We start from the raw sequence: 19,365 nt of genomic DNA, 5'->3' as shown, positions 1-19,365 counted from the left end.
ATCAGGGGGTCCCTGCAAAATCCCAGTGAAATCCTCTCTAACCAGCGCAGTTAGATCTCTCTAACACAAACTAGATTGGCTATCTTGCCACAAGTTCCTGCTGGTTTCTTCTTTATTTTCATAGCACTTATAAGCAACAAATATTGGTTTGATGTGAAGCAAACCCAATGTCATGTAATTGTATATATGAGCTCAGTTTTTAAATAGTATGAGTTAACTAAGATATGATTGGCAATATATTCTTAAAAGTGTAAATAGAAAATAGAAAATGTACAGATCTGCATTTTGCAGGTCTTGCTAGCTTTTCAGATCTTACCATAAACTGTAATATTGGTGCTTTTATTATATTATCCTATTCAATTGAGTCCTATTTTACTTCCATGAATAGGAAATATGTAATTTTACGCAACGCAAAACCTTTGATTATGTTTTTCTTTCCTAGGCGTCATTTAAAAAAACCTGAATAGGTTTCACTGTAAAATTGTAACCTATTTTCCTTTCAGTGTGTTTGAAAACACAGAACTTTCATCTGTGATTATATTAAATCCCTTTGTACAATAAGCAGCTGCTGACCGTATTTATCTTAAGCATAAAGGCTCAGGTCTTTGTGTTGTCAAAGCCAAACAAGCTTGTGAAATGTCCTGTAAGGCAATATCTGAATACAGTAACTTGAGTTTACATTAATGTAATGGCAATGTGAAAAAGATATATGCTTAATAACAGGGCAGCATGTAAGAGTTATCCTCATTCTAACAAATCTTTTTTTCTATATAAAAATGGGGGGCAGGGAAAGAGACAGAACTTGTGCAATTTTACACAATGCATTTTAAACATTTATTAACTAATTAATAAAGAAAAAATATTTCTGTATCAGCTATAATCTGATAGGAAAGAATTTACCTTAGCAGTTTTCTTGTTCAACGCACCATATGGGTTAACTTTGGAGTAATCTCCTTGGGGTCAATGGGACTCCCTCCCTCCCAGGTAAGTGTGCATAGTATTGTAGCCTTGTTGATTCTTATTTATTTATCCGCTTATATCCCACTAGAAGAGCAGCTTACATGGATCTCATTTGGTCTCTCTCTGACATTCTAGTAAGTAATAATAATAATAATAATAATAATAATAATAATAATAATAAATAATTTATTATTTGTACCCTGCCCATCTGGCTGGGTTTCCCCAGCCACTCTGGGCGGCTTCCAACAAAAGTTCCACATCCTCCAAACATCAATAAGGTTCATTGAGTGCTCCTAGTGCAAGAATGGGGAACTTCCAGCTCTCCATACATTGTTGGACTACAGGTCCCATCAGCCTTAGCTAGCATGGCCTTTGAACAGAGATCCTGGGAGCTGGAGTCCAACAACACCGGGAGAGCCACAAATCCCCCACTCCTATCCTAGACCATTCTGTGAAGAGGTTGCTTGATTTATCAACGCTGCCTATATTTAGGCTTCTGGAGTATGAATGGGAAACTCTTAAGTCTCCTCGTGGTCTGGATAGGCTATACTAATAACTGCATTAAGCTACTGTGATGTTCAAGGGCCGGAATGTAGTTACACTGCAGCCGTCATGGGCAGGTAGAATAACAGCAATGTTGGCTCTACTGTTTCCTTGCCAACTTTGGCTCAAGTGTTTCATTCACAGCTGAATTACTTAACATACCATTTACCTCTACGCCAGGAACAGAACGCGTATTAAAGGCTAACAACACTAGTTTGGATAAGGAGTGGAGAAAAGAGGAAAATTTCAGAGATCACCCTTGATTTCTTCCTATATAGGTTCCCTTTCATGTCATTCTTTAGTAAGTAAATATAGTTATATTGATTGATCCTACAACATAAATTAGTCACTGCATCAGTGTTGTTTTTTGTGCTAAAGATGCCGAAACTTTCATAAAGGGCACATCTATAAACTTTGGTCTCATTTGTACCTATTGAATTACAATGCTCTCCTCTGTGGAAACCACAAAATTTCACTTCTCAGGACCCCTTTGGTGATAGGGAACTATGATTAAACAAGTTTGGTGACGCTTTCCTTTCTGTCTCTAAGATATTGTCTGGCTGAGTTTTCAGACAGTGGCTTGGAAGTTTTGTACAAACCTTGTAGGTTGACATGCGAGCATTCATTCTTACCTTTTGGCATCATAATCACAAATATGTGGGTTTCTTTCCACTTCCCAGTCTTGTTGTTGAGAGCTCTGCACCTGTATTCTTCTGTTTTCTGTGTCACCTTCTCAGATACAACTTCCAGGGACCTTCCATACTTAATGAGGCGCGTGGAGTTGTCAGCCCTCTGGGTCCATGAATAAAAAATATTTGGTGGATTGGAATCTGCTGAGCAGTAAAGCTGGACTGCTTCCCCTTTGTTAAACGTAAAATAATCCCCTAACTTCTGGCCATTGTCAGAATTTATGGTAAGTCCATAGGGCCCATCTGTGTGAACATAACAATTAAAGAGAGAGAATATAAACTCAACAGAAAAGCATAACAAATGACTGCTGTTTTGTCAGATCTTCCAACTGCAATATTTCTCTTTCACATTCTGTTATTTCTAGCTTCTAAATCCATATAAAGATGATCTTTGGATTCATTGCATTTTAAATTTTCTTTCCATTCTGAGTCCTCTTTTGCATGAACTGCTAAACTGTGATTTAGTTTTATGAGGATGAGCCACAGTGAGACACTGGCTTTCAACCACCCCTTCTCTCCTCTGTGGATGCTGTGAGGAAGAGAGCAGACATTTCTGATTAACCATAGTTTAGCTTTACCGCCTAACCCTAAACTGTTAAACTATGGTTTGTTGAAACAATACAGCTTCTTAAGCCATAAATTGAAACTGTCCTGTTTCAAGTTAAGATGGAAAATGCGCCTCCCCACAAATGTAGCTATTAACAGGAAAAAAGACCTACGAAAAGCTACTTCTATTGGCGTATTTAATGTCATATCTAGGTTGGACCTCATTCCACTCAGACAATAACATAGCTCTCATAAGGGGTTGCTTGCAAGCCAAATCTGAAAAAACCAGGGCATTGGTTTTTTCCTCTAAAAAGTATTGACTTACCATAAGCATATGTACAAATCGGGACTACTGTCACATTCAAATTGCAAAACTCTTTCTTTCAATCACCCTGCTTGCTCTGGTTTCAGCCCCCAGGGTGCCAGGGAGATGTGACCTGAATTCCATCTACCAAAGACAACTTCGTTGCCCATTAAACAAGCATCTTTTGATACAACACTATAGCAAAGCTGGGATAAATGGCCATTTCTTCATTTTACACAACAGAACAGTGGATCTAAAACCACAAAAACTTGTATGAACCTTGCACAGGGTGAAACACAAGGGTGAAACTCCTCTATTTACATATCAAGGTAAATTACATAAGATGTCTATTTACAGGGGGAGGAGAGAGATAAATTAGTTCTGGAATAACTCTAGGGTAAATAGAGTTTATGGTGCGTGCATCTGGGTTTTTATTTACTGAACAATTGCGCTGTAGACCCAGGAGATGCACCCTAGCCAATCAACCAAGGATTCCTTACTTCTTCATATGACTCTGTCTTCCAGAGGCACCAGCTTGTGAGGGCGATTGCAGAGGGTGGGGAAACATTGGGAGGAACTGGGGTCGGAGCCAAATGCAGCAGTTGCAGAGTTTCAATGGCTGCTCCTCTGCCTCCTCTTGGTGCCGCCACCAGTGAGAGGTTGCTTCAACCCTCATTCCCCTCCATGGCAGGAGAAGGAGGAGAAGCTGGCCACTGGAGCAGCGACATTGGGGGCAGCCTCCCCCCAAAATATAGGGCCCCCCAAAAGGGCTTAGCCCCCTGGAGCTGGCATGCTTGCTATCTTCAAAGGGCAAACATGAGCTGATGAGGCCATATGTATCAAAGCAACCATATTGTCAGGGACTGTGGCTGAACTGAAAACTACCTGGGCTTGGTTTGGAGCCAATGACCGGGTGCACTTAAGCTTCGGAGCCTTCTTTGGGCACAGGAGGAAATGAGGATATGCAAATGGGGCTTCTGAAATTGGCAGGATGTCTGCAGCTTCTGGATTTGCTGAGTTTGGTATAAATACAAGCAACCCGACATCCTTTCCTGGTCCAGCCTGCTCAATCTCAGGTATCAGATAGGAACGAGAGGGCATTTGTTCTCCAGTTACCCTGGATCTTCAGGGCAGAATGAAGCCAGCACATGTATGTGCTTGCACATAGGTGTTCAGACAGCTAGGTAAAAGGTAAAGGACCCCTGGATGGTTAAGTCCAGTCAAAGGCAACTATGGGGTTGCGGTGCTCATCTCGCTTTGAGGCCGAGGGAGCCGGTGTTTGTCCACAGACAGCTTTCCGGGTCATGTGGCCAGCATGACTAAACCACTTTTGGCGCAACAGAACACCATGACAGAAACAAGAGTGCATGGAAACACCATTTACCTTCCTGCCACAGTGGTACCTATTTATCTACTTGCACTGGTGTGCTTTCGAACTGCTAAGTTGGCAGGAGCTGGGACAGAGCAACGGCAGCTCACCCTGTCATGGGGATTCGAACTGCCAACCTTCTGATCAGCAAGCCCAAGAGGCCCAGTGGTTTAGACCACAGCGCCACCTGTATCAGCTAGAGAAAGGGTTAGTCAGCACCAGGGAATGGGAGAGTCTGTGGTAGAACAGGGTGCTACCATGGGGCCACCATCTTACAGCAAACGTACTGCTATCTATGTAAGGGGGAAAGTTGCTCTTCCTTCTGGCCCCATCTTGTGCAGTGTAGAAAGAGATAACTTTTGCAAGACCTGCTATTTTGTGGGCAGTTCCAGAACTCAATGAAAGTAAAGCCCAGGTTGCCTACTGAACTAAAACAAATGCCTCATCACACTCGCCGCACAATTTAATCTACACCTGCCTTGTTTCTGCTTTTACTTTATAAAATGGTTTTGCACAGTTACCAACATAGAGCCAATGGCAAGCAAGGGAAAAGGTCTTCGTGTAATAGCACAGAGGCCACCCTTACCTGAAGTGATCTCATCTACCAAATTCTCCTTTCAAGTCATATAATTCAATATGAACTTTATCATTAGCACAGTTTAAAAAAAACCTGTTTGCCAGCTACCAGTTCTCCCAATAAGAAGCCAGTCCTGGCTCCAGGGTCCACATATACCATATGCCATTGCTGCCAGGAGAACTGCAGTAATAATAAAGGTCACTCACAGTAAATACTTGCCATCTGCTCAGAAACAAGATGGATAACAGTTTCGTGGTGACAGGAGCCAATTGGTCATGTTCCCACTGAGACGTAAATCGTTGCTAAGAAGTGGTGATTTATTATTTTACAAGTCATTTAGTAAATAGCATTTACGGAGTCAAAAGGAAAGGTTCCCTCTTTGGAGAACGGCATCGGAAAAGCGGTAGCCCTGCCAGAGAAGAATGATTCTGAAAATGTCCTTTAAAAGCTAGAAGTAGTTCATCTAAAAATAAAATAAAATGTTTTTAGAAGATTAAATAAAAATAAAAATCAGTACTACTCCTGGTCTGTTTGGTTTGTCTGCTAATTGCAAAACAAATGTAAAGGTAGGTCCAGTCTTGGCTGACTCTGGGGTTGCGGCGCTCATCTTGCTCTATTGGCCGAGGGAGCTGGCATACATGTGGCCAGCATGACTAAGCCGCTTCTGGCAAACCAGAGCAGCGCACGGAAATGCCATTTACCTTCCCGCCGGAGCAGTACCTATTTATCTACTTGTACTTTGACGTAGTTTCGAACTGCCAGGTTGGCAGGAGCAGGGACCGAGCAACGGGAGCTCACCCCATCGGGGGGATTTGAACCGCCAACCTTCTGATTGGCAAGCCCTAGGCTCTGTGGTTTAACCCACAGTGCCACCTGCAAAACAAATATACTAAAAGCCAATTGTACTTTCGTACGGAAATCGCTTAGTGCAAAACTAGGAAGGACAGATTGGCCTTCATGACCAAATACTGCATAGCCAAAGCTAAATAGAAGGTTCACATTGGCGCTCAACACTGTTACAAAACACGTATTATGGAAAGCCTCAAATTAGCACCAATGGTTGTAGTAGTAATGGACACTGCAGTGTGCTGCATGGTATCAAGTCTTATACCACTTTGAAAGTTCTAGCTCCATCCCTCCGCAAATCCTGGGAACTGCAGTCTGAGCTACAGTTCCCAGAATCCTTAACAAACTATGGTTCCCAGGATTCTCAGGGGAGAGAAGCCGTAAATGGCATGGATGTGGCTAGGATGGAAAGAAGCATTCAGTCAATCCAAATCCCATCATATATATGTGATGCTTATGACTCATTCAGAGCTGCGACAGGAAGATGAGCCAAGGAGTCTGGCAAAAGCTAGTTGGTGCAGACCTTTAAAGCCCTAAACGGCTTCAGCCCTGTATACCTGAAGGAGTGTCTCCACCCCATTACTCAGCCCAGACACTGAGGTCTTCCTCTGAGGGTCTTCTGCTGGTTCCCTCACTGCGAGAAGTGAGTTACAGGGAACCAGGAAAAGGGCCTTCTCGGTAGTGGCGCCCGCCCTGTGGAAAGCCCTTCCTTCAAATGTCAAGGAGATAAAGTATTACACAACTTTTAGAAGACACCTGAAGGCAGCCCTGTATTAGGTAGTTTTAAATGCTTGATGTGTTTAGTATATTTTCAGATATGCTGTAAGCTGCCCAGAGTGGCTGGGGAAACCCAGCCAGATGGGCGAGGTATAAATAATAAAATTTATTATTATTCCTATTATTAGTTGACCTGTGGTATTAGGAAGCCCATGGTGATGGCCTTAGGGGCAGGAAGGATGAGTGAGGAGGTGCTGCCAGGATTTCACATACTTATTTCATACTTTCCAGTAATATCTGAGGATGGTCCCAAGAAGAACACTATTAATATCTTCCAAAGTTTTATGACTAGAAGTACTTGATCTGGATCTATTTAAACATTCAGATTTGTTTAGGTCTACCTACAAAATGGCTTTCTGAAGGCCTGCTCACCTTGTTGCTGAATATGAACACAAGGCTCCGTTTATTGGTGTTTTAAATGATCCATGGTTATAGCCTGCTGTTATAGGTCATCTGTGGTGATGATACCTTCACCCAAACAATTCTTCATATCTGTCAAACTAATGAATGGTGTCCAAAGGCAAACATCAGCTGCTAGCTCCTTACCCTATATAGCCTATACTCAATGTTTACAAGAAGAATTTTGGAAGATTTCTCGAACTACCTGTGGTGAGAGCACAGATGCATTGAGTAATTTTTCAGTTATTATTTCCAAAATTGTTATATTTAAATTCATTTCTAATCGTATTTGCAGATTAGGCAATCCCACTATGTGTAATGGCCACCATTTTACATCAACATGACTCTTAATTCTTCACAGCAACTTGATTTTTATGGGTAGTGAGTGAGTTTATTATATTTATGGTTATACTTCTGCTTAGAATGTTTATCAATCAGGTATTAGTGTGTATTTTAATTTTATATGTAGTTTCATCACACCATTCAGGCATATTAGCTAAGAGACAAAATTCATTGTGACAAATTGTTGGGATGCTTTATTGAACCACCAAAGGAGACCAGTATGGTTGAACTGTATTTGGTCTTTGGTACAGATTATTGTTTATTTGCTTTTGTATTAAAGTGGTTTAGATCTCCTCAAATGAGCAGGAATTGTTCACATAATTCTCACTTCTGTTCCTGCCCATTTTGTTGCTAGTGTTTAGTTTTGGGCTTTATACACCTTAATTTTGGTTCCTGTAAATGGCATTTCCATATTTTGGCTCATAAGGTAGTTCTTCTCTTGGAAGTGTACCCACCATGTTTTCTCAATTTCCATCGTTTCATCTCTAAACCCCATATTTACTTAATGTCACCAGTTTTTGACTTGCTTCCAACACCTTCCAAGTCAACAAAGCTTCTTTCAAGAGTGGATCAAGTAAACCGGTTTGCTTACAGCTTGGTTAAACAAAGTTATCCTTTATCTTGTCGGTCAAATCATTCCAGTTTCCAAAATACTGCATATAATTAACACATATAACAAACCTAGCATGGAACAGCCATAATTTTGATCTAGTTTCTAGTTGTATCCATTCAGATGGGTGACATTTTGTTGGGAGCTGCCCAGTATGGCTGGAGCAACCCAATCAGATGGATTATTATTATTATTATTATTATTATCTGCATGGACAAAGAGACAGGTGAAACATTGGTTTTCTAACCATTCTGTACTTCAATTCTCTTTAGCCTTACCTGGAACAGGCCTTCTGTCATAATGAGAAGGTGCCATCATGAGAGCTCGATGGAAGTTTACTATGGTCCAAAAGGCAGACTAGGGCTTGCATTCAGATGGGAGGAATATTGTATTAGTTTCCCCGATTATACATGTTAGTGCTTCTGTCCTGTTTTCTAACATTCCTTTCACACTACAGTACCTGTTGTGCTACGGAAATGTAACTTTTTGACTGCTATACAAGCACGTCGTGTTAAATTTCATTCACACCTGTGGGTACAGTGTGACACAACAGTGAATGTTGTTGGACAACGTTGCTGCTCCCCTACTCTTTCTGCACATGTGTGATTCTGTACCTCAGTGATTCACTCATGAACATTGTTGGAAAGAACTTTATGTTGCTATACTGCCCCAAATGTTGACACTTTACGCCTATAATTTTCTGGGTTAGTGGAGGAAACATAATAAATTTCTATGTGAATGCAGCCCAGGGCTGCAGACAACTATGGTTCAAACAGTCACTCAGTCACAAAGGTTATGGGCTGGGGATAGCCACTCTCTCTTAGTCTAGCCTACCTCATAGGGCTGGTGTGAGGTTAAAAAGGGGAGGGTGGGTGTCATGTATATGTCCTTCAGCAGCTTGGAGGATGCTGTATGTGGGATATAAATGTGCCAGCTAGACTGGTGACTGGGAGTGGCCACCGAGACCACATAACACCGGTCTTGAAAAACCTACATTGGCTCCAATTACGTTTCTGAGCACAATTCAAAGTGTTGGTGCTGACCTTTAAAGCCCTAAAGGGCCTCGGTCCAGTATATCTGAAGGAGCATCTCCACTCCCATTGTTTTACCCGGACACTGAGGTCCAGCGCTGAGGGCCTTCTGGCAGTTCCCTCACTGCAAGAAGCCAAGTTACAGGGAACCAGGCAGAGGGCCTTCTCGGTAGTGGTGCCCTCCCTATGGAACGCTCTCCCACCAGATGTCAAAGAGAACAACAACTATCAGACTTTTAGAAAACATCTGAAGGCAGCCCTGTTTAGGGAAGCTTTTAATGTTTGATGTATTATGGTATTTTAATATTTTGTTGGAAGCCGCCCAGAGTGGCTGGGGAAGCCCAACCAGATGGGCGGGGTATAAATAAAAAATTATTATGATTATTAAATTATTACAAATAGATAATCTAATGGCAAAGAGCTACCATTTGTCACTATCACTCCTAATTCCCCCCCCCCCATCATTCTCTCAATTCAGCTACTATATGCAACATATGGTCTCCATTATATGCTACTCACAATATATCGTTGGCACGATCACGTCACTCTCCATTGCGCTGACTGGGTTTTCTGCTAAACAGCTGTAATTCCCAATGGCTTCTTTGACGACAGGGACAATCCGAAGTGTGCTGTTGTTTGCTGACAAGGAATAGATAGTGCCAGCTTCAATGGGATTTCCATTTTTCAACCACTGGTAAGCGACCCGTGTGCCTTCCTCCACAGTGCAGTTCAAAGTAATGTTCCCACTGTACTCCACAACTCCAGCAAAGGGTTCAATGTATATGACTGGCTTTGTGACAGGAACTGCAATATAAAAGATCTTTTAAGTTAGGATCAATGTATTTTAACCATGGAGCGGGTAACCTTTGGCCCTCTAGATGTTGCTAGAACCCCCTCCCAGAGTCCCCTGGCAGCAGGGCCAATGGGTTTACAATTTATTTGCTGAATAATTTAGGAACCGGGGGATAACTGCTTGACTTCCCTCCACCCATGTGGGGGCACTGGCGGGGGGAGCACACTGCACAGGGTACCATTTGGGGAAAGGGTACCACTGCAGCTGCCCCCCCCAAAAGTGCACCACACCATCTCAGGACGGGCGCCACATGCCACGCAACCTCAGGACATGCGCCAGCCATGCCCCCGCCTGTTCTCTGTTCCGAGGGCTGCAGCATGTTGCTCCGCCACTGTGGGGGGGGGGAATACCACATGAGGGGAGTCCTGGGGCCAGGTGGGCTAATCCCAAACCTGCCATTAACAAGCACCACAGGTGTGCTCCCTGCTCCCTGCATACATTGTGGAAATTTGTGCAGCCCCACCTCCCACTGCAGCAGGTGGCAGAAATGCTTCCCAGCGATCCATGCATTCACACAATGTGGGAAAGCGCTCTCCCTGGGTATAAATGTATGCAAGTACAGCTCGTGTATGTGTGTGTGTGTGTGTGTGTGTGTGTGTGTGGACTTTAGCCCTATCAGAGTCCCCTTCCTTGTATGGGAGAGCTTTGCCCATATCCATTAGTAGCTGGGCAGAGCCATTTCACTCTGTCTGAACACACTTTTCCCGATGGCAAAGCATTTCTGCCATTTGCACCAGTAAATGTGGCCACCATGCACAACAGCAAGGAGTGGGTGAATCTATCTTTTTTGGTTTCTTAAATTTTTCAATCTATGATAAGTATTCCACATCAGTGAGCAGTGCTTCAAAATCCACATGAAAATTCACCAGCATTTTGCTGCAAATTTCTCCTAATCTATGTTTCCTCGTGTGTGATTTTGTCTAATATACTTTTTGTGTGTGTGAAGTGTAATTTCCCTGCGATTCAAGGTACCCATGTCCAAGCCCTTTTTGTTCTGGTGTTTTCCCTGTGAAAACCTGCTCTTTGAAGCTCAGTCGGAGCCCAGAGTCTGCCATATAAAGTAAAATAGAGGGAATGAGCTAGTTAAGTGTCTGAGGTGGTAGAATGAGTGGTACGATTTCATACACCTGGTGTGTGTGTGTGTGTTTGTGTGTTTGTGTGTGTGTGTGTGTGTGTGATATTGCTGAATGCTGTCCTGTGAATTTCTGCCCCCCCTCCCCAAAATACAACATTAATTGCAGAAGATTAGAACCTTTTCCACTGATGTACAGAGTTCCCCATTTCTCCTTTCAGGAATTCATCCCCTTGTGGGTAACATTTAAAACAGCACTTTCATATTTGCAGTCCAACTTGTCACAGTCTGTTCAGCAAGATAAAGCATTCGGCCATCTTATTCTGCTTACCTGTAACAGAACAAGGCCTCATCCAGGTATGTGCCTTAAAGCTCTGTGTCTGAGCGCTTTGTTGTTGTCGTCCTGGGTGCTTTCCCTTCAAAAACCAGCTCTCTACTGCTGAATCAGAGCAAACACCAATCCACAGAAAACTTGAATTGCCATTTGTTCCGAGTCAAAGAATGGGATTTCTGGGGGAAAGTGGCAGGGAGGGAGGAAGTGCTTAGACACAGAGTAGTCCTGTATCTAGAAAGTATGGAAAGGTTAAGTGTGGATGAGCCCTTAGCCAGGATCCAATTTATGGAATCCTGGTGTGATTCAAAACACCTCTGCTGGAATTAAGACCAAATAGCAGGCTTACCATAGTTGCAGTTGCATTTGGGGAATCTGGGCTCAACAAAACATGCTGTAGAAGATAAGGATCTCCTGCACAATCTCGGTTGTTGGTGGGGCATGCTCTGTTGCTGCCCGTATGCGTACCTCCATCCCTGCCAGTGGTACCCCAGGCACCAGCGGGGCTTACTATGCTGGTACCAGAAGGGCCCACAGAAAAGAGTTAAATAGCCCCCTTCCCCAGAGCACAGTGTGCTGCCAATTGTACCCTCAATGGCTGCTATTAATACATTTTTAAACCCTCATAGGAGATGGCCACAGAACCTCTATGTAGCCATTCTGGTTGAACCTTTAGATTCCAACATTTTATATTACTTACCATCCACGGTAACTTGAACCTTTGCACTTGCAGGTATCGTTCGGTTTCCATCGATATTGATTTTGATAATATAATTGCCTTCATCGCTGAAGTTCAGAGATCTTATCTGCAAGGATGCATTTGGAGGCTTAAGTGCAATTTTGTGCCTATATTCCAAGTCTGGAACTACTGAGTGATTTACCAAGCAGCCAATCAGAAATATGGGGGTTGTTGGTGGCTTCTCAAACAGCCATATTATCTGGATATCGGAAACTGTAATGTTGAAATTGTAGTCAACTGGGAGAGTGAGGGACTGCCCTTTAATACCACGGATGGTATGTGATGGGACTGTCAACTTCAAGGCAGAACAAATACCTGCAGGGGGAAAGAAATTTTGAAAATGGGAAAAGATTATAATTTGCAATGCAAATAGGCCACAAACAATGGTTGCGTGTCGAGGACCCCCAAGACACCCCTGAATAAAAACACATCATTTTTGTTTTTGGCATAATTTTGGCCACAACTTTATTGAATTACAGTATGTGAGTGGTTGCTTAGGCATTGGTTAACGACTATCTTGGAAGTAGGAACAGAACTAATAACCACACCCATGCGGAAGTCAGTAAGGGTAAGCAATTTTGGGGAGAGAATAAAGCTGGGTGCCAGGCTCTCACCTTTCCCCAAATGCTCCCAGGGGCTCTTGCGTGGCCCTAGCCCTTTGTCAGGGATACGGACAAAAGCATGGCGAGCCCCTGAATTCCTTTAACGGAAAACCCTTGCAGCAGCACCAACTAAAAATTAACCAATGCCTAAATGCAACCTTACAAGTTGTGACAATTTGCTGCGCAGTAGGCAAAACCCAAATGGCACCAGCCAATCAGCCAAATGGTAAAATTCCTACCAGGCCCCAGCTCCAAAGCAGACAACCCCATGACAGGCACAGTAAAGTCAGTGCAAACAAACCCTAAATAAAGGGAGGGTGGGCGGGTGATCCAATGTGCGCAGCGAAAAGAGGAAGCTCAACACTGCACACAGGGACCTATATAGCACCCCTGTCAATCAAATAAAATTGCAACATTGGAGGTGCCCCATCAAATTTGTGGCCATCCAGCAACAGGGGATGTCATGGTTGCTCCCACCGCAACACGTGCTGTCCATGAAGAAGAACCTGCTTTGCTTTATGCGCCACTGCGGCAAGAGGCAGCCCATCTCAAAAGCTTTCTGGGAGTAAAATTAGTATGTCAAATTTTAAATAACCTTTGAATCTTCTTGATGTCAGCATTTCTTACTTCAACTCTTCACCCCATGTTTAAACACAGCAATTTATTTTATCATTTACTACCTAATAAGCCTGCTATAGCCAGAATACATGGAAATACAATGAGAAGGAACCATGGCCTGTAGCAATCATTTATATGATCATCCTGACACTTAAGACTTATTCACTCATTGCTCATATTTCAGCCTGGTTCATGGGTAGGCTGCTACCACGATCCCTTGGAGCAAGACCAGCAGTTCACATTAAGATTTACAGGCATCTGTGTGTCGCTACTTCCACACTGGAAATTTACTCTGGAATAACCATGCTTTGCTCATTCACTTTTCTTTTACAGTGCATCGACGTGATGTTTTTGCCTTTTGGTTTCTGTTCCCACCCATCCCGATTCAAAAAAGATTCCTTAAAAAAAAAAATCCTTAATAGGCAATAAGGGCTAATAATTACTTTTAAGCGCAAACTCTGTATTCTACTTATCTGATTTGCATTTTTTGCTGTTGTAATTTTACTGTATTATGGAAATTTTGTAATTTAATTTTTTTTAAAAAAATCCTGTGTAATTTCTCCAGGTATATATGGTCTATGGCATGGCTCTTCCTGCATAAAGTCATTTCCTTCCATACGGTCTGTCATACACTCTATTATTTTAACTCTTCCCTTTCTGAGTAGCATTGTCTCTATATCCATTTATTTTCTCTCCGCGCCCCCTTCAACTGCAGAAGGTAGGGAAATGTGGCCAGGGGACGGGGGCGGGGAATACTATTTAATCTTATCCCCACTAAAAGTGATCCTGATGAATAATGCCCCTGTGTGTCACACGGGAGCTGGGGAAAGGGGACCTGCCCATTTAAATGGAAGCTTAGTTGCTATTCCAAGCCAGCTGAAAGCAGGACAATGGCTGGGTGCTTCTATCAAGTCCATGTATGAAAGTACCCTGTGTACGCCTGCCTCTTGGGAAGTCGATACAGGACTGCAGAGTATGGGCTAATAATATATACAACCATAGCATACGTTTCTATGTAGCTTCTCTTGCTTGTGAAACCTGCCCTGTTTACAGACATGGAAAACGTCCAAGCAAAAAAACAGCTGAAAAGGAACCCTTTTGTTTTTGCTGTCAGAAAGGGTGGAGTTGCCTCCAGGGGATGTAAATTTGTTCTGTATGAATATGACCTGATGATTTATTCAGGTATAATCACTATGGGAGAACTTCTGCAAAGCCAGAAGGAAGCAGGAATTAAGGAAGTTGCTGATATACAACAAATCCTCCTTGTTTGGTCTGTTTATTTGCTATGGGAACAGTGTTGGGATTTAAAATTTGGTCCAAGTATCACCTCAGAGGCAACCTTGTGAGCTGCGCTGGGAAGGAAGGTAAACTGTTTCAAAATAATAAGAAAAATACAAGTACAAATATTTAATTAGTGCCTGGCACGATCGTGTTTTAACTAGATACCGCCGATAACTAAGCCCATTTGCAGCACTACATGAACTAAGAAAGAGTTGAGCTGTCTTACTTCCGTGTATTTCTGTGGACTTTTCTCTAGTAATTGATTTCAGAGGTTCCAGCTCAGTTCTTATAACGGACACAAAGCTGTAATCGTGAGCTAAACACACTCACTAGCAAATAACATTGAACTCAAGTGGAATTGCTTCTGAGGAAAGCCGCTGAAAATTGCTAGCTAAGAAAGATTGATTGCCTGCCATTGTTCAAAGATGCCTAGCCCCCTCTCAGAACTACAATTCCCAGAGTTCCCTGGGACTGTTAAAACACTCTGAGAATTTTAACCATCTCAGCACTAGATCTCCCAGAATTCTTTGGGAGAAGCTACGGCTGTCAAAGTTGTATAAGAGCACTTAAAACGTATGGTGTGAAGGTGGCCTGAGTCTGCACATTTCTGGGGTGCAATAGCACCAGCTTCTCTCTCCACCGTTTTTTTAAAAAAATCATAAGTTTAATACAGCTGCAGTTGCTCGACTAAACCTTCATTTGTTTCCACAAACCACAGGAACACCAGAATCCTGAACAGGAAATATAAAATAGTGAAATTAATTCAGCTCATTGTCAAAGGCACCCTAGCACTATAGAGTGACAAAAGCGGGACCAAAAATCCCAAACACCATTTGTAGTATGAAATGTTACAGGATTTCAGCAAGGAGCTACAGACCATGCACAGATTGCCGCAGACGCTGTGTGAACCGTGACTGTCCAGATCATTTTGACGGCTCAAATAGACTAGAATGAGGGAATGTGTTTGACCACCCCATATCACCAATAGCACAAATTCATCCTGAGTGCACGTTTGAAAAATCATCTAGAGAAGTCCAGGGTGAAACTGATCGAAGCCAGAGAGGTCAGATTTCAAAATCATGGAAGGGAGATTAACTTTAAATCTGTCTCCTGCCCCAAAAAGTCAAGAGTTGGCAGATCTGTTAAACACAACCATGTTTCACTCTTGAAAGGCTACAGTTTCATCCTTAGTGTATTATTCCTTCCAGACAAGGGAGGATTTCTGTGGCCAGGTGTTATTTGACAGTCTTTCCCTCTGCACAAAGAACGTAGTCCTGTGCATCTTCTGTATAGCTGGTGTAAAACAGGAGTGGAGACAACAGGCAATAAGCTTTCTAAGCAAACCACTCCCTTCCTTGGCTCAGGTTATCTCTTCAAGGCAGTTTATGTGTATTGGATATAAACAGGCTAGGCTTCTCCAAAGTGACCTCCAACTAGAGCGTAGGCTGCATTTTGCTTCTATATCCGGCTTTAAGTATTAGTAAGCACAACACCACCCTTGTTGACTAGAAACATCCTGCAGCCTTTTCTGTTTAAATAAAAACCGTGACATCATATTTTGAGTTTAATGCATAAACTTAAGATCTCCGTGGGAAGATTTCCTTTCCTTTTTCAAAAATAAGTACAGGTCGCATTCTGATCCTAAAAGCTTAATTCTCTAGTGATCTATATGCGGTGCTTTTTTTTCCTTTAAAAAAAATGTTTTAGGGGTACTCTCATTTTGACTCAAGAAAATCACCATTTTATAGTTCAAATCGGGAAAAGTAAATACAGTAAATGGACAAAAGTGCAAAGATTTACAAAATGTTTAGGGGTATGCGTACCCCTGCCTTCCCCCCAGAAAAAAAGCCCTGTCTTATGAGCATATAGTTCCAAGCCAAGTAAAGCAGAATGCTTTACCATTAGAATGGTAGTGTTTTACAGTACAATCCTACACGCAACTGCTCAGAAGCCGCACTAAGTTCAGTCTTGCTCCCATTTTCCACAGGACACAATTTAACAGCAGCAGTAAACCAGCTCTTCATTAATAGAGCCAGGAATTCAAACACTCTGTACTCTGTCTCTGTATAAGAAAATACCTGGTAAGCAACAGTGTTGCTCCATAGCATATCTAGGGGATGAGCCTGCCTAAATCACACCTTTAAGATCCTCCTCCCCCCCCCCAAAGGAAATTTGGTGACTTTTTAGCCACCCCTGATTTAGCAGTTCTGCTTTTTGGTGATGGGCAGCTGCATCTTCCTGTATTCTATCTGTAGTTTTCTGCATACATTTCAAAATTCTGGTTTTAACCCATAAAGCCCCTGAAATAATTGAAACAATCTCCTATTCCCATCTGACCCTGAGCCCCTCTCCTCTTTATCATCTGTGCACTGGTTTAAAGGATCTTATACTGAACCTTGGTGGTAGTAATTTAATTCAGGATAAAGTAAAGAACCTGTGCATGGCTGAAAATGGATGGGTGGTGGGACAATTTTGCACAAGGTGGGTTCAGCTAGAGTGAGGTGTTTGCTGACAGTTGAGCTAAGAGGACAGAAACCTTGATCAATCAGAATTATGTCCTTTTCTTTTTCTCCTAACTCCAGTGAAGACTGATGTTTCTTATTCTGATATGCTCCATAAAAAGAAGGCCACTTTTCATATTTTTCTACAATTTTTTCCCACCAGTTTTTTGTGTGTGGCAGCAACCATTTTCCCATCTGCAATGCCTGGAATAATGTTTGGTCTGGGGCATTATGGAGGATGCAAAATGGTGGGCAGGCTGGTGCTGCTTCTTGAGCGGCAGCAACAAAACGAAACTTGGGAAGGGGGACTTGTTGTGCCATGGGCCATTGTCACAGCAAATGGTAAGCCTGAGGAACTGTTGGAGATCCCCGCCCCCCTACAAAAAATTGTGAGATGGTTTCACTCCAGTTTCTCTGTCCACAAAGTAGAGAATTCTCATTGTCATTTGTGCACAGCTCTCGTTATTTGGAAGAAGTTTATAAAAGTTTATAAAACTGAGAATTTTGGTGGTATGGTAAGCTTCCTCTCCTCCTGCTCCCCGTTCTACATCTAGCACAACACATATTGGACGTGTAATCAAGTAAATTATTACAAATCATAGTAAGATAAAATGTGCTAAATGTGTCATCTTTTGAAACCAAAACATCACAAATGGGATCAAATTTGCAGATATTAATGGACTACATCAGACCTCACATGAGAAATGAAAGTAAAAAGCCAATTTAATCACAATGTATAAGGTAAAGGTAAAGGTACCCCTGCCCGAACGGGCCAGTCTTGACAGACTCTAGGGTTGTGCGCCCATCTCACTCAAGAGGCCGGGGGCCAGCGCTGTCCGGAGACACTTCCGGGTCACGTGGCCAGCGTGACAAAGCTGCATCTGGCGAGCCAGCGCAGCACACGGAACGCCGTTTACCTTCCCGCTAGTAAGCGGTACCTATTTATCTACTTGCACCCGGGGGTGCTTTCGAACTGCTAGGTTGGCAGGCGCTGGGACCGAGCAGCGGGAGCGCACCCCGCCGCAGGGATTCGAACCGCCGACCTTTCGATCGGCAAGCCCTAGGCGCTGAGGCTTTTACCCACAGCGCCACCCGCGTCCCTATCACAATGTATAAAAGTACATAAAATAGCCATAAAATTTATTTCATTCACAAGCACTGCAACTTTTTAACAGTTCATTAATAATGATAATAAATGTTTCTCCTAGGGAAACATATACAACTTGCTGAATGCCCATCTTACTAATTTTTGTGTGTGGTGTTTTATGAAAAGCCATTCATTTTTAATGCTAAGTATACTTTCCTTTATACAAAAACCATAATATCTTAGGCAGAAGGATCTATTGATAATACTGGGCAATTACATATGGAAAACTGAAAAGGAAACAACCTTATTTGCATGACGTATTTTTCAAAAAGGCAGTGAGAATAATTGATACCTCAAATTTTCCTGCTGCTTTTCTAAGGCTCTACGAAAGATTCCGTATTACAGAACAGCCCTATATATGCACACTCAGAAGTAAGATCCACTGCATTCAGTGGGGCTTACTCCCAGGTAAGTGGGTGTAGGATTGCAGCCTTCCAGAGTGAAAACACCAAGATTGTCCCAACACTACCCACTGCAGTTAGTACCTACCTACCTACCTACCCTTCTATCTATTTCCAGTTTTTCTGTACAAATCATATACGTTTGCAGGATTAAAAAAATCCACATGGTTTGAAAACTGACAGTTCCTGGTTGTTTCATAATGGTAAAGTTACTAAAGCTAAAAACATTCAAAAGTATGGAACTGAAACAAAACCTTACACTTGGATTAAATACATACTGTATTAGAATAAGAAGAAGAAGAAGAAGAAATTTGAGATCTTACCTAAAAGCAGAACACAGATTTTGCATTGCAAGTCACAAAATGTGGTGCTAAAGGGCTCCATGAAAGCATCCTGTCTCATGCAAGCAGCCCTTTCTTTCTGGTGTGCATGTGAAGCCAGAGTTTGGTCCAGCAGCCGTGGGCCTTATTTGCTAGGGAAATCAGCAGCGAGTTTATCAGCCCCTACCCTGGCTTGCCTTAGGTGATTTGAATATGTGTATACAAAAGGCAGAGGGAGTGGGAACACCTGTTGGATTAGTGTTCGACATCTTCATTGCCTGTGACCCTAAGTTCCCCGCTCCGGTTATATTCACAGCAAACACAGAGCATGATAAATGGGGCATACAGAATGAATCACTCAACACTGATAAAAAATAAATGAGCCCAGAGAGGCACACAGGTTACATTCACCTTCCTACAGCTGACAGCTAAACAGCTACCCGGAGGAATAACGTATTGACTTGTGCATGCTCGTAAGTGTTAGAAATGGAAGTGTTTTGCCAGTTA

At 42.6% G+C, this 19,365-nt stretch overlaps 1 protein-coding gene and 1 long non-coding RNA gene across 2 annotated transcripts in view; one reads left to right on the top strand and one right to left on the bottom strand.

Moving 5' to 3' along the window:
* Positions 1-19,358, bottom strand: part of HEPACAM2 (HEPACAM family member 2) — a 34,389-nt gene extending 15,031 nt beyond the window's left edge. The window contains 5 exon segments of the mRNA XM_082194179.1: positions 2,136-2,435; positions 9,513-9,797; positions 11,950-12,303; positions 18,862-18,906; positions 18,909-19,358. Coding sequence (XP_082050305.1) covers positions 2,136-2,435; positions 9,513-9,797; positions 11,950-12,303; positions 18,862-18,906; positions 18,909-18,930 — 1,006 coding nt within the window. The 5' untranslated portion in view covers positions 18,931-19,358.
* Positions 9,602-12,092, top strand: LOC309515915. The gene is made up of 3 exons (XR_014212725.1): positions 9,602-9,687; positions 11,140-11,275; positions 11,983-12,092. It is a non-coding gene; the product is annotated as an uncharacterized lncRNA (long non-coding RNA).
* Positions 19,359-19,365: the final 7 nt, after the last annotated feature.

This window comes from Podarcis vaucheri, assembly GCF_965113315.1.
Source record: "Podarcis vaucheri genome assembly, chromosome: 12".
Classification (NCBI taxonomy): Eukaryota; Metazoa; Chordata; class Lepidosauria; order Squamata; family Lacertidae; genus Podarcis; species Podarcis vaucheri.
This window is presented reverse-complemented; position numbering and strand designations above follow the sequence as displayed.